This window comes from Eretmochelys imbricata, chromosome 5 (assembly GCF_965152235.1).
Source record: "Eretmochelys imbricata isolate rEreImb1 chromosome 5, rEreImb1.hap1, whole genome shotgun sequence".
In the NCBI taxonomy this organism is placed as follows: Eukaryota; Metazoa; Chordata; order Testudines; family Cheloniidae; genus Eretmochelys; species Eretmochelys imbricata.
Window position 1 is genome coordinate 103,084,803 of NC_135576.1, and position 15,398 is coordinate 103,100,200.

The 15,398-nt window shown below is 40.2% G+C and overlaps 1 protein-coding gene across 1 annotated transcript; it reads left to right on the forward strand.

The window, feature by feature from the left end:
* Positions 1-1,397: 1,397 nt before the first annotated feature.
* On the forward strand, positions 1,398-15,035 carry LOC144264657 (programmed cell death 1 ligand 2-like). Its single transcript, XM_077816427.1, has 6 exons — positions 1,398-1,452; positions 6,417-6,779; positions 8,787-9,068; positions 9,730-9,867; positions 10,544-10,585; positions 14,956-15,035. The coding sequence occupies exons 1-6, from the start codon at positions 1,398-1,400 to the stop codon at positions 15,033-15,035; spliced, it is 960 nt and encodes a 319-aa protein (XP_077672553.1).
* Positions 15,036-15,398: the final 363 nt, after the last annotated feature.

A 15,398-nucleotide genomic window follows, 5' to 3' on the forward strand; every position in this document is an offset into this window, starting at 1 on the left:
GAGGAATAGTTCAAAAAAAATGGAAGGTTTTGGTTATGGAAAAAATAATTCCCCAATTATATACCCAGCAAAATAGACAGAGGACAGATAGATACTTAGATATCTAAGTTATTGGTTATCTAAGACTCTGAGAATTCACAATTTTCAGTGAAGCTGAGGGAGCTGCAGGATCACAGTGCTGCTGAAAATAAAGTCCCAGGCATCTCAAGTTAGGCACCAAAAAAACTGACTCAAATCTAATACCCATATTGTTCTGGTGAGCTCAAAAATTTCTCCATGTATTCTTTATTTCCTTATGTTTATTTCTGTGTCTATTTTGTTGGCTTTATTGGTTGTGTGTCTGTGTCTGCTTCATTTTATGAAAATAAAACCTGTTCCTTATTTCCCATCTCACTAGCTCTGGCATTCCTTGTTATTTAAGACTATTTCATTCCATTGCTTTTTCTTTTGTTTACCTGTTTGTATGAAAAAAGTACAAAGAATAGTCTCTTTGTTAATAATCAATGGCGCAAAAGGCTGCCCACAATAAAACTGGATTTATTCCTTTCAGATGCATTATTTATGGGCTGTCTTTTTATTGTCAATATAGTATGGTACTTTGTGGCATGTACTGTAGCAAGACTGCATGCAGAGAGAACAGACTATGTTTTCCCCTGCAGAAAGTCCCAGAAAGTCATGAAAAATCTAACCTCTTTTGACCAGACTAAAGGCCAGACTTTCCCTGGTCTTTGCATGGGTGAGTGGGAGAGAGGATAGAAGGAGGCCTTGCTTTCCCTTGTGTGTCCTACATTGAGACCTAAAACAAGTAAAGGCCATGAGCACAGAGGTCTCATGTGAAAACTCCACTAAAAGAGTGACTGGGGTTGAGAGGAGATAAATCAGGGGTATTCTACTATCAAGCCACAGAGCATGCCAGACTCCTTCAGCTATGGGAGTTTGGGAAGTATGTTTATCCATGTACAAAGCTTTACAGACTATGAAAATTCATCTTCAGTTGCTTATAATATTCATGGGTACAGTTTCAAAGTAGAGTTATTGTAGTTACTGTAAGAAATAATCCTGGAAAGTAACTGGTGTCGATAAGTCCCCTGGACTCTTTTGAAATCATAAAGGCTCAGGTGCGGCGCTCTAAAAGCGGTTTCCCTGTTTTCAGTGTCAGAGTTCAGTATACCATAATATACGGCATGTGCCTGTGCGTCATTATACTCCAGAAAGTTACTTGATTCAGTCAGCATGTAAGATCCTATTTATATTTTCTGACTTCTAAGAACCTTGGAAAGTGGTTTAACTTTTAATGGTAACTTTATGGTAAAGGAGTTTGTTACATCTCAGCATGATAAGGCAGTTGTGAAAATTTAAGTTGCTAATATTGTTGTGTTTTAGACTCCTCTGAGAAAATGTTCAGAATCCTGCCAATCCTGATACTGGAAGTGCAGCTGTACTTGATAAGAGGTAAGAGATCTTCTCTTTTAACTAAAAGAAAAGGAGTACTTGTGGCACCTTGGAGACTAACAAATTTATTTGAGCACAAGCTTTCGTGCACTACAGCTCACTTCATCGGATGCATAACTGTCATCAGTATCACTGACATAAGAATACAACCTTAGCCTTTATACATGCATTTCAAAGTCTTCACCAAGATTTGCAAAGGTGACTAGTGATTTTTCAGAGCTCTGTTTTTGGGCATCCAACTGGAGGTGGCTTGTAGGGCAGGGGAGTAGCCATGGGTGGGCCACAGGCCACCCTCTTAGCACCCAGGCCCACCCCTGTAGCCCCGGTTCTGCTCCAGCCCCAGCGCTTGCCCCCCTCCGCCTGCCCACCTGGTGCTCCAACTGGGGAGTAGTGTCGAGGGCTCACCCCATTCCTGCCCGCAAGCCCCCATGCCCCAACCCCGCTCCCCAGCTGGAGTGCCGGGCAGGCAGAGTGGGGTAAGCCCCTGTACTCCAACCCCACTCCCCGGGGTGCCCGACTGGGCCCTGGGGGCCCCTGGCCAGCATGTCCATTGCCTCCCTCAAGACGGGCTGGAGAGAGTGGTGGGGGGAAGTGTCCCCAATCCCTCCTGCCCCCCCGCCCCCGCCCTCTGTCATTGCCCACCCACCCAAAGTCAGGGCCCACCCAAGTATCCCATCCTGGCTACACCATTGTTGTAGGGGCCAGATTTTCAAAGGGTAGGTGCTCAGCACTTCTAAAAATCAGGCTCCTTTAAGAAATCTCATATTGGGCATCCAAAAACGGAAACATCCACAATCACTAGTGACTTTTAAAAATCTTGGGTGTTTCCTTCCAAGTGGCACCCATCAACTTTTCCATAAACGGCCATTTTCTTAACTTTTCTTCACGCATATCCACTGATCCTTTTGTCTTTTCCTCTCTATCTAATCTATTTATCTAATCTAGCTACTTCATGTGACACCTCCATCACCATGACAGCTGAGCACCTAAATCATCCAATCCTCATCACCCGAAAATTATCAGGCTTCTAGCTACACAATAACTCAGTCTTTCACATTCAGTGAAACTAAATGACTTTAACTGGATAAGAGAGAAATTAAACAAAATAAAAACAAAGGCCTCAAATGAGTCCAATCCTATTATTAAACTGTTAGTAATTATTAAATATTTGATTTGTGGTAACATCAAAGGCCCCACTCAGGATCGAGGTCCCATGTACCAGATGTTATACAAATACATACGAAGACAAAGTTATGGACTAGAGACAAGTCAAGGAATAGGCTAGCTGTCCATATAAGGAATGAGCTAGGGAAAATAATTCTTTGGGCCCAGATCTCTGTTGTCCTACTATCCTTCTACCCACTGAGGAATATCTCCAATATAGAGGCTATTTGGATGGTAAAGCCAGCTATGCTGGTCCTTATAGTCCCTGTCTTAGGGGCTTCTATCTAAAATACTTATATGGCCACCATCACTGTAGTATCTGAGTGCATTATAATCTTGAATGTATTTATCCTCACAATACTCCTGTGAGGTAGGGAGGCACTATTACCTTCATTTTACAGGTAGAGCACTGAGGCACAGAAAGACTATGCACCTTGCTCAAGGTCACACAGGAAGTCAACGCTAGAGAGGGGAATTGAACCCACATCTCTTAAGTGTTAGGCTGGCATCTGAACTACAGGACCAGCCTTCCTCTCTAGGCATAGCTATGGGTGCGAGTGTGGACGAAGCACTGTAGAACCCTGTGTACTCTTGGTTGCTGCAGCTGCCTGTAGAGCAGCAGTTCCCAAAGTGTGGGTCATGGCTTTAAGTGCGGTCGCGGCAATCCTGACTGTATGGAGGATGGCATTTTACTGCTGTAATGCAGAGGTGGGCAAACTATGGCCCGCGGGCCACATCTAGCTCGCACGACAGTCCTGCCCGGCCCCTGAGCTCTCGGCCAGGGAGGCTAGCCCCCGACCCCTCCCTTGCTGTCCCCCTTCCCCTGCAGCCTCACCTCACTGCACTGCCAGCGCTCTGGCCCGCTGCTCCTGCCAGGCAGCACAGCAGCATGGCTGGCTCTGGCCATGTGGCGGGGCTGCAAGCTCCTGCTGCTCTGAGTGACACGGTAAGGGGGCGGGGAGGTCCCGAGAGGGGGTAGTCAGGGGACAAGGAGCAGGGGGGGTTTGATGGGTCCGGAGTTCTGAGGGGGCAGTCAGGAGGTGGGAAGTGGGAGGGGGCAGACAGGGGTGGATAGGTGGCGGGGGCCAGGCTGTGTGGGGAGGCACAGCCTTCCCTACCCAGCCCTCTATACAGTTTCACAACCCCGATGTGGCCCTCAGGCCAAAAAGTTTGCCCACCCCTGTTCTAATGGCTGCCACTGACAGTCCAGGAGAGTTTCATCATTTCATACAGTTTAAGGCCAGAAGGGATAATCAGAGCATCTAGGCTGACCTCCTGTATATCACATACCATTAAATTTCACCCAGATGCCCCTATGTTAAGTCCAAAGACTTTCATGAGACCAAAGACTTTCAGTCCTCAGGAGACTAAACTATATGCTACAGGCAGCAAACTGGAGTGACCAAGGTGCTACCAGTGCCTGAGGTCCCGGCAACGGCAAGAAACTGATTAGGTGAGAGATGTCCAGATACCACACCACATGCTATAGAGGAAGGTGAAAAAAACCCAGGTGCCTGCCAACCTGACCTGAGGGAAATTCCTTCCCAACCCCAAACCTAGTGATCAGATGGACCCTGAGCAAGACCCACCAGCCAGGCATCTAGAAAGAGGATTCTCTGTATCCCTGACAACACTGGTCCTCCTCATCTGTTGTCCCATCTCCACTGTAGCCAATCTCTGATGCTTCAGAGGAAGGTGGAAAGAGAAAACAAACACAAGCCTAGAATACATCTACCCAGTTGTACATCAGGAAAAAAAATTCATTCCTTGCTCCTGCAGGCGACCTGCTGAACCCCCTGAAGCATGAAATTTGATTATAGTCTTAATCTTATATTATATATCTTAATGCACAGCTGCAAGTGTTATGAGCATGTGGAGGTAACACTGTTCTCCCCATGGGCCGATGAAGGAAAATGGTGAATGGGGGATACATAGATTCACAGGTTCCAAGGCCAGAAGGGACCACTATGATGAGCCACCCTGACCTCCCACACACAAAGGCCATAGAATTTCTTCCAGAAACTGGATTAAAGCATATCTTTTAACCAGATGTCTGATCTCATTTTACAGACTCCCAGCCATGGTGAGTCCACCACCTCCCCTCGAAAGCTGTTCCAAAGTTCTTTTACCCTCTCAGCTAGGAAATTGTGTCTTATTTCAAGGCTGAATTTGACTTATGTCAACTTCCAGTCATTGGATCTTGTTATGCCTTTGTCAGCCATGTTGAAAAGCCACCAACTATCAGGATCAATAGAGGATCAGGCAGTGTGGAACTCTGCTCCACCACTTCTCCTTCCTTCATCCCCCACATCCTCCCACATCTGTTCCTCAGAATGACCCACCATACATACAGCTGGGGCTGGCATGACTGCAATAAGAGGTAGTGGAGTTGCCTCTGTCAGCCTTCTGCATATAGAGAGTTCCATTATGCAAAAGGAATTCTTCACTGGCTATCTCTAGACATTATAAGGCCATTTTGTACCACATAAGCAGTTCAAAGTACTCTTAGCAGACTAGAGAAGCCAAAATATCTATTAAATACTGCTGAGGATAAAACCTTCACTTTACTTTTTTCTAGACATCCAAATGCAAATGGCAATTACAGCACAAAGATATTCTTTCGCTCTGGTTTATTATTTCACTTTCACCACAAGGTGCAGTTGAAACCATACTTTCTGTGTAAATATGAGATCATAAATGATATAGATAAAAAGGAAAAGCTTGAAACTCTTTTATATCATTCTTTCTTGATGACAATTGCTAACAAGCGAAGCAACGATCACACTGCTAAAAAAAATGAAGTTTTTCCTACTGATATTTCATAAATTTATGACACAAAAGTTGAGGATGCACGAGTAGCTATCTGGATTTCTCTTGATTATCACTATTAATGATTGCTAGCACTACTGCATTAAATCTGTCACTGTATTGTACAGGTGACGTTACAAATAAAATAAAAATAAGATATAAGGAATTTTATAGTGAAAATAACATTATGCATCAAATAAAGATTTAAGGTGTAAACAGTGTGCAGCAATAAATATTTCAGAGGCTCATGTGACTGAATGTCTCAAATGTCATGAAATTTAAACTTGGCAGCTAACTAAAGGAATTGTTTTGCCATCCTTTCTCACATGAGCTTGTACCTAGCTCTGCAAGAAGTCCCACTGACGAGATTCATTAGAACTATTCATGGAGTAAGGTGCTACTCCACGTGAGTAAGTGTGGCAGAATCAGAACTGCAGTGATGATTGAATGCTGCATTGTGTGATGCCTCTGGTCTATAAATTCCTCCAGTAATGTGTACTTACAATGGGCAAAATTTTGCTGTCCTTTGCATATGTGTGTATCCACAGTAAAGCTATTGATTTCAAAGGAGTCGCACTGGATTCACACTGATGTAAAGGACAAAACAAATTGGCTTAGCATGTCCACAAAGGATTGTTCCTTTTAGAGAAACTTCAGGGTACACAAGGTACCGTAATAATTTTAGACAGGTGCCCCTTGTGTAAATATCCATCCAAAGACAATAATGGGTTGTCTGAGATGCAGAGAACCTCAGTTTGTATCTTCTTCTGTTTTTGTATTTTGGACTCTGACATTAGTATGGAATCAAGTGGATTTGCTATTTACTCACTGTTATCATGGGGAAACAATTAAAACAATAACAAAGAAAAGGTTGCAAAGTTATAGTCTAACCAATAATTTTGAATGTTTGAATTTCTGACACATTTTGACCCAATGAAAGGAAAAGTCATAACATTTGCTCACTGGGTATCATATGGTTTTGTCTATCTTAGCTTTTTTCACAGTTGAAGTTCCTCAGCTACAGTACATTGCAGAATATGGGAGCAACGTGACCATGGAATGCAGGTTTCCAGTGGATGGCCAGTTAAATCTTAAAGACTTAAGTGTCAGTTGGGAGCAAAAAGGGTTAAACGAGCAGAAACCAAAAGAAGTTTACACTCTTCAAAAGGGGGAGGAAGATCTTAAATCCCAGCACAGAGACTATAGGGGAAGAGCAACATTGTTACGTGACAAATTGAATTTGGGATATTCAGTACTTCAAATCACCAGCGTAAAGCTGATGGACGCAGGGTCTTACCTCTGTCTCATTGATTACAGAGGAGCTGATTACAAGTACATTACTTTGGAAGTAAAAGGTTAGTGGCTATATAAGACATGAATAATATATTAACTCAAATTTAAAATTCCGCTTCGCAAGATCAGCACTAACACTTTCTGGCTTTACTACAAAGACATTGGGCTCAGTCCTCAGGTATACCTAAGCAATGTTTGAGATAGCTCTTAGAGGGGGAGTAAAAGTGGCTTTATATCATCTTTCTTTTCCTCTGGATTCTGGAGCCTGTTTCGTCCCCAGCACAACTTGGAGCAGCTTTAGGGCTGCTCTAAATTGTACCATCTTGTAACAGACCAAGTGGGGATTGCCCAAGTAATTGTACCTGTCAGGCCAGGGACCTGTTATTTGAAAGAGCCTAACAATATTAAACATAATTTACACTGATGTAACTGAGGGCAGAATTTGGCTCATGGCCTTTTTTGCTGCTTATAGCATGTCAATGAGATTCTATGTTGAAACCTCTCCTGTGCAATCGTTTAGAGGAAGGGTTTTTTGAAAGGCAAAGAATGGAGATCCCAGTTTTAAAGGATCAGCTGTGTCCTTTGGCTTGTGTTTGCAAGCATCTAGTCATTTTCTTTGTTTCATTCCAATACGATGATAATGCCACAGCTGTAAGCTAGTGTTACACAAACATTCAAAACACCTATTTTTCCCTCGGGTGGCCTGAATTGTTCTTTATCATATTACCACTGTTGTATTTATTACAGTAAAGCTTGCAGGCCCCATCAGTGAATGGAGGTCCATTGTGCTGGGCACTAGCTTTCTCTAGATCCACGAATTACAAACACATTACCTAGTAAAAACAATGAGGAGTACTTGTGGCACCTTAGAGACAAACAAATTTATTTAGGCATAAACTTTTTTGGGCTAAAATCCACTTCATCAGATGCATAGAGTGGAAAATACAGTAGGCAGAATATATATACACAGTACATGAAAAGATGGGAGCTGCCTTACCAAGTGGGAGGTCAGTTCTAACTAGACAATTCAATTAAAGTGGAAGTAAGCTATTATCAACAGGAGAAAGAATCACTTTTGTAGTGGTAATCAGGGTGGGCCATTTCAAACAGTTGACAAGAACGTGTGAGTAACAATAGGGGGAAATTATCCGGGGGAAATTAGTTTTTAGTTTTTGTAGTGACCCATCCACTCTCAATCTTTATTCAGGCCTAATTTGATGGTGTCCAGTTTGCAAATTAATTCCAGTTATGCAGTTTTTCGTTGAATAAATGGATACAAATCAGACATCAAGAATTATAACATTCAAAAACTAGTAGGAGAACACTTCAGTCTCCCTGGACACTCAATAACAGACTTAAAAGTGGCAATTCTTCAACAAAAAAACTTCAAACGAGAAACTGCAGAACTGGAATTAATTTGCAAACTAACCACCATAAAATTAGACCTGAATAAAGACTGGGAGTGGATGGGTCACTACAAAAATTAAAAACTAATTTCCCCCTGCTACCTTCCCCCTACTGTTACTCACACGTTCTTGTCAATTGTTTGAAATAGGCCACCCTGATTACCACTACAAAAGTGATTTTTCCTCCTGTTGATAATAGCTCACTTCCACTTTAATTGAATTGTCTCATTAGAACTGACCCCCCACTTGGTAAGGCAACTCCCATCTTTTCATGTTCTGTTTATATATATTCTGCCTACTGTATTCTCCACTCCATGCATCTGATGAAGTGGGTTTTAGCCCACAAAAGCTTATGCCCAAATAAATTTGTTAGTCTCTAAGGTGCCACAAGTACTCCTTGTTGTTTTTGCTGATACAGACTAACACAGCTGCCACTCTGAAACATGATCTAGTGTGACTCTGCAGGAAGTAGACTGAAGAAAGAATAGACATGGTAGGCCTGACCAATGCATACTATATTCTGCTGCAACATGGCCATCATTTCAAATTGTAGAAACAGTTGTAGATAAGTAACAGTGAAAGAAAGAGGGAAAACGGGGAAGGAATAGTGGGAAAAAATAATACATATTTAAAAGCAATTGCACTAAACTTGTTCTTATGCAGCATCTTACACGAGAATAAATGTCCAAATAATGAGTGAACCTGCAGAAGAGGAGTTGGTTTTAACTTGCCAGTCAGAAGGGTTTCCTCTAGCTGAAGTGTTCTGGCAAAATGAGAAGAATCTTAAAGTCAACGTATCTGTAAATACCACCTACACATTGACCACAGATGGACTATACAATATAACTAGTATGCTGAAATACAAGCCAAATGCTAGTGGAAACTACAGCTGCACATTCTGGAGTAAAGAACTTAATGAAGAAACTTCTTACATTTTCACTTTAGGTTCGTATCTCCTTTTGAACTTTTACATAGGGTTGCCACAATGTCTGCGTGTGAGTGAGAGAGAGAGAGAGCATTTGTAGAAGCTGATTATATGCTTTAATATTATACTATATATCCTAAAATCAATCTCCAAAATTCCTTCCAAGTAAGTAGTATAGTATTGATTTTTTGGAGATAAAACAAATGAAACATTGTATTTGCTTTTGGAAATCTGGAATTTTACTAGCTGTTTCTGAACCCAGATTAGTTTTGCTGTTAATATACACAACCTTCCCCGTCACATATTTGCATTTCCTCTTCTAAATTCTAGAATAGCTGCCCTTGCTTAGCTGCCAGTACAATGGTACTCCTCAGTGTATATTTGCAATCTGCATGGTTTTCCATTTTCTGGAATTCTATCCAACTAGTCTTCAATCAGTGCACAGATGATTTATAATAATATTCACTGAGCTGTCATGAATACAATGGGCCTAATTCTCATTTGCAGTACACCACTCTGGCAGCTTAAAGGAGTCTTATTGTAAGTGTAAAAATTTACACCCACCCACTTTAAGGACTCTTTGCCTGGTGGTGTAAAGAGGCCTTAGTGTAAATGAGAGTAAGATCCGATAACTTTATAAACTATATTTCTTTTTTTTTCTTCTTTTTTTTTTTTTTGTAGCTCGACAAACATCAGTTGTTGGAAAGAAATCTCTGAATTTATTTATCATCCCAACCTGTGTAATAGCAGTTGTTCTCATATCTGCATTAATTATCTTTCTAAAGAGAAAATCACTCACAAAGCTCCATGCCAAAAAAGGTACATTTTGACTTTATTTAGTGGGTCCAATCTCCTAATTTGCTCTTCAGGCCTTTCAGAACAACTGGATGATTTCTACCCACAGTCACTTGACATTTGATTCTTTTGTTTTCCAGAGGAACTCTGATCTAAAGATGACTGATTGTTTCATTGGGTTAGGCTTTACTTCCCTCACCATGAGACACAGGAATTTTATGTATGATTTTTGTTCAGATTAAATAGCTAACACCATGGTGTATGCGCCATACTCTTTACTGAACTATTATTAGCTGTGTTTACTTACTTTATTTATTTTGCTTTTTTTCTTAATGTTTTACTATCTGAAAGAAAACAATAGTGGGAAAGTAATAATGGATAATGGCCTATCATTCAACTCTGATATTGGTAATAAATCACTTCTCCAGTAAACTATACATGCACTTTGATTATCTTAATAAAGAATTTGAATGGAAACAAGATTATGGGCCTAATCTTGCAATTAAGGGCTGTAGGATTTGGCCATAGAGTTGTTGGACAGAAGAACTGTGGAGAAATTTGTTACAGTCTCATGCCAAATATAAGAACACAGATGTTTTGGATATTTAAAAATCTGTTGAATTATATTGTTATGTTTTTAAAGTAGAAACTTTTAAAATAAAATTCTATAAATCAGATTTGTTCACACTTGCTTTAACAGACAAAAAAAGAAAATGTCTCCAGTTACAGAAAGAAGACAACAGTAAGTCATGGAATTTTAAACTTCCTGCTTATGACTTTTTCTTTTTAACAAGGACATTGTCAATATATAAAGAATAAGTCAAATGAGAACACGAAAGAACCACTACGTACTTTAGAGTCTAAATTTGACTTTCCTTAACATTGCTACAAGCCTAGTAGGAATGTTCTCCAGATTCTACATGTAATCCTATGACTTTCCAGATAACACAGAAATGGGTAAATAATGAAGAACAGGTCACTTCCTCTCTCCAAGGTATTGCCTGGTCTGCTAGTCTGGTTCTGGGTCCACGTCAGGCCACTGTGTTTCTCCTAGCCATAATCTGGTACAGTACCAGATGATAAACTAACTTTGTTTTGGTGAATGTAGAGTTTTCTGTAGTAGTATGTACTGCATGTGACTTGCTTCTCCTTGGCCTTTGGCTCAAATCTAGTGTAGTATGTTTTTATCAATATATCAACTGATATGTCCTTTGCCTGGGGACTATATCCTGTCCTCATTGAGGATGGACTTGATAATCAAATGGGTCTTTTCCATCTTTAACTCTTATGAATGTATGACTTTCCTTGTCGTACAGAAATTTGCACAAAGCAAAGAACAGGTAATTTCCAAATGTATCTGAACTTCCACAAACTGTATTACAACACAACTTTCATTTTGTAAAAACAAGATAAACCAAGCAATAAACAAGATGACAGCATAGGTCTGACAACCCTCACCTAAGAATTTTCTGCATTTGGTTCTATTTCGTATTTCAGATGGGTTAAACCTTGTTATGGGTTGAGATTAAACCTCTCTGAAACTGATGCATGAATATACCCTTCATTGAAGATACATGGAAGGGACCAATCAGGGGCCTCACCTCAAACAAGGCCTAATAGAGTCTGCCCAGAAATTAGCACTCTGTGGGCGGAAGGTTCCACTGAGTATTGTTCCGACCAGTCATGTGTACGAGAGAGTCCATGAGAACGTCTGTCTGTATGGAAAATCCTACCAGGGGGTAGGACAGATAAGAAAATGAGAGAGGGACTCAAACAGCAAGAAAACCAACCAGGAGTCTGTTAGCATGATGTGTGACCCTAGAAAAAGCTAGAGAGAGAGGTTTTGGGTCTGGTGCTGGCTAAAGAAGCTTGAGACTGTAAGCAAAGAAGCTATCCTGTTGTTTTGGTTCTTTCTGCATTCAGAGAAGCAGGACTTTGTGCATTTCTTGTAAATAAACAAGATTGAATGAAAGAAAATAATAGACTCCATCATATATTTCTGCTTCCAACTAGAGATCCCCAGAGACCAGAATTTTGACTAGCCATTCAGGTCAAAAAGGGATAACAATATTTATATACTTCAGCCTGAGATACTGTAGATAAAAATCTGTATAAAGCTGTTTATCAATAATATGCTGAAGACAGACCCAGAACAAAATCAGTATGGAGAACTGCCAGAGACTAGACTCCATAGGACACAGTTGAAATAATGGGCCAGATTCTGGCCCCTGATAAGCCTGTTTTGCACCACAAAATGCCCTTAAAGCCAGTCTCCTTGTCCAAAGGGAAATTCTCTTGGCATAGGGAGTGGATTCTATTCCACCAACCTTCTCCCTAAACCCAGCACAGGGTATGTGCCAGGGTTGTTGGCAGTAGGAGGGGTTGTGGCCACAGTGTTGCTGTGTCCTGGCAATTCCTAGTTGCCAGAATGGCCCCTTGGGAGTCATTGAAGCCGGACATAATTTAAGCAGTCCCAAAACTGTTTTAAGTTACTACACAGGCCAAACAGACCACCAAAGCCCCAGGGATCAATGAAATACGTGGAGCAAAGCCCTGGCACAGTTGAGGGTTTGTTTGGGAATGGTCTCTGGAGAAACAACAAATTGTAGTTTATAGGCCAGCTAGTGTTATGTCTTTTCAAAGGATGGGGTTAAATTGAAAATACATCCTCTCTTCTAACTAATAAAAACCAAGTTAGAAGGTGGCCTGGTGACAAGATGACTTTGAGCTTCCAGGGGAGAAGTGTAGATTAGGAATTGGATTGATGAAGATTGGGTTTTTCATGGAAATAACTCACTGAATGTGCTGCAGGATACCTCCGGCTTTCCAGTCCGTTAATAGGTACTTCCAAAAACAGACACTTTCATGCTGTCCCAATTAAGCACTTTAAAAATAAACCTTAATAATCAAAAGCCAAATACTTTACTCTCACAAACTGATGTCAAACTTCAGTGGAGTTACTGCAGGCACACGAGAGTAAAATTTGATCCCAACTAAACTAAAGCCATCACGCAAGATAAATTCTGGAGCAGAGCTTCAATGCATGTCCAAACCTAACCCTAATGCATATTGTTTGAGCACATAGCGTGGCTTCTCATGGATTTGATTTCTTAACAGGAGTAGAATTCTTTTCACCATAATGCCCAGCCCCTGGTTACACATCAAGTCTTATGTTAGAGATTATAATGAAACACGTTAAAATGAAGAATTTGAAAGGGAAGATAACAGATCATTGGGATACTCATTGCCTTTTTGGGGTTTTGTTTTACTTCCTCTTTCTAATGACTGAAAATGTCTATGCAGTATGCAGGAAATCATATGACAGCCAATTATATTTCTCAGCATCATGCATTTTTAAGAAACACTGGAAAGAACCTTTATTCTATGCTGTGTGTGTATGTGAAGTCTGAAAGCCACAGATGTTTACTGTAATGCTTTGGAAATGACCTACAGTCCCTCAGGTTGAGGAACAAGTTTTTTTGTATAAGAAATTCTGAACAGTACAACTTAAGTTATGTCAGCAATGCAGATTTAGAACATTGACCTAATTATTTAGGCCCCACTAGTGTGTATATTTTTGCACATGATATTCACGAGTAATCCCATTGGACTTCATTTCAACTAGGGTGACCAGATGTCCTGATTTTATAGGGACAGTCCCAATTTTTTGGTCTTTTTCTTGTATAGGCTCCTATTATCTCCACACCCCATCCCAATTTTTCACACTTGCCGTCTGGTTACCCTAATTTCAACAGGTTGTAGATTTGTTGTTATTCAGCTCATATATATGATGGTCAGTGGGAGTTTTGTCTGAATAAGAAATTCAGGATGCAGCTCATAGATATTAGAGTTGGAAACACAACTCAATGGATAATTCATTATGAATAATCTAGATGACCTTTGACTCTCTTTCTCTCCGCAAATGACTGTATTCATTGTTCTTGGTTCATAGCTTGTTCACAAGCAATTTATTGCCAGTGTTCCAGATTCAAATTTTGAAGTGTTTTGATTGGTCACAAGGGTCTATTTCTGTTCCTTGATTGCATGTGCATTCAAAATCTATATTTTGTTAATATTCTGCAAAATATTCATTAAAATTCATTGCTCTGGGCTGCAGTTCAGAAAAGCACTTATTTGTGTGCTTAACTTTAAGCCTAAGAGTAGATCCTTTGAAGTCAATGGTACTAGTAAAGTTAAGCATCTGCTCACATGTTTTTGCTGAATTGGGGCTTTGTCAAACATTCCTGCTGGTAAACCTTTTGCTACACAATTCGCAGACAGAGAACACAAAAGGAGTGTGAACATAATGAAAGCAGATTCATCTAATTTTTTTTAAAAAATCACAGAAAATGTTGTAATTATTTGCCCATCTCTATATGTAAAAGAACTAACAGATAATTTTGCAAATCTTCCACTGTTGGTCATAAGCAATTATTAAAAATATATTACACTATTTTCTAACCACATAGAGCCTGAAATAAAGATTGCAGATTACCCATTTCACATATTGTTCCCAATAAGTAGGTTTCCGTATCTGCAGTTCAATTAAATCATTCTTACTTGTGCTGCATCATTGGTATGAATGGCATTGCACAGACATTAGTGGCTTTCTTTATGCAAGCCATGTAGGAAGGATGAGGAATTCTGTCAGTAGAATTACTCTGACAATGGTCATGATAGATATCAGACAAATCATCTCAGTCTTGTCAGCACACTTCTCCTCATCCCTGATGTGCATGTGCAAACACACACATCTCTGGCAATAAGTAACTTTAAAGTATATAGGCCCAGATAGTGGGACAGCTTATGAAAGTAAATGCTCACCAGTTGAATAAGATGTTCATAATCTGACCCACAATTATTAATAGTAATATTCAAGGCTGACTCTCATTAATACTATAGCCTCTTTATGCCACTCTGTCAGTATAAAGCAATCTTAAAATGGGTGTAACTGTAATTTATGCCCACTTTAAGGCCCTTTTGCACCACCAGTATGGTGTAAAGGAGCCTGAGTGTAAATGAGAATTAGACTCTCAATATTTAGTGGTTTTAAACAGAAGTGTTTTTTAAATTAAAATTTCCTTTTAAATTTTCCTGTTCTGTTTTTTAAAGGACATTTGAACCCTGAAATCCAGGACTTAATCATGACGAATGTCACAGATTCAAGAAACTGCACAGACGTGTGTCCATGAAAACTCTTCATCTGCCATGCTTGCAGTTTGCACTTTTCAGATCCCTTTTTGAAGACTACATAGGGAAATCACAGCACTTTAGGTCTGGAACAAACAATGCAAATTTTTGTTTTTGTCTGTACTATACCACTTAAAGGCTCCCTGTGCCTTTTGCCATGTTGTATCTTAGAGTTACAGAGAACCATACTGTTATTAAACTTGGTTAACAACTATTAAGGGATTACTGGAGTGTATACTATACATTGTATGTTTGGGCATATTTTTTCACCTGAGAGCACTGTGTGCACCAAATATTTTGTGTTCAAGAATCCCCTTGCTAGCTGATTTAATTTCAGGAGTAGAGTCAGGATACAAAGCTTCAGT

Bases quoted from the DNA above. Each gene is read 5' to 3' on its own strand.
- LOC144264657 (XM_077816427.1), top strand. From the start codon at position 1,398: ATGTTCAGAATCCTGCCAATCCTGATACTGGAAGTGCAGCTGTACTTG. The intron at 9,868-10,543 runs GTACATTTTGAC...TTGCTTTAACAG, and splicing joins AAAGCTCCATGCCAAAAAAG to ACAAAAAAAGAAAATGTCTC. The intron at 10,586-14,955 runs GTAAGTCATGGA...TGTTTTTTAAAG, and splicing joins GTTACAGAAAGAAGACAACA to GACATTTGAACCCTGAAATC.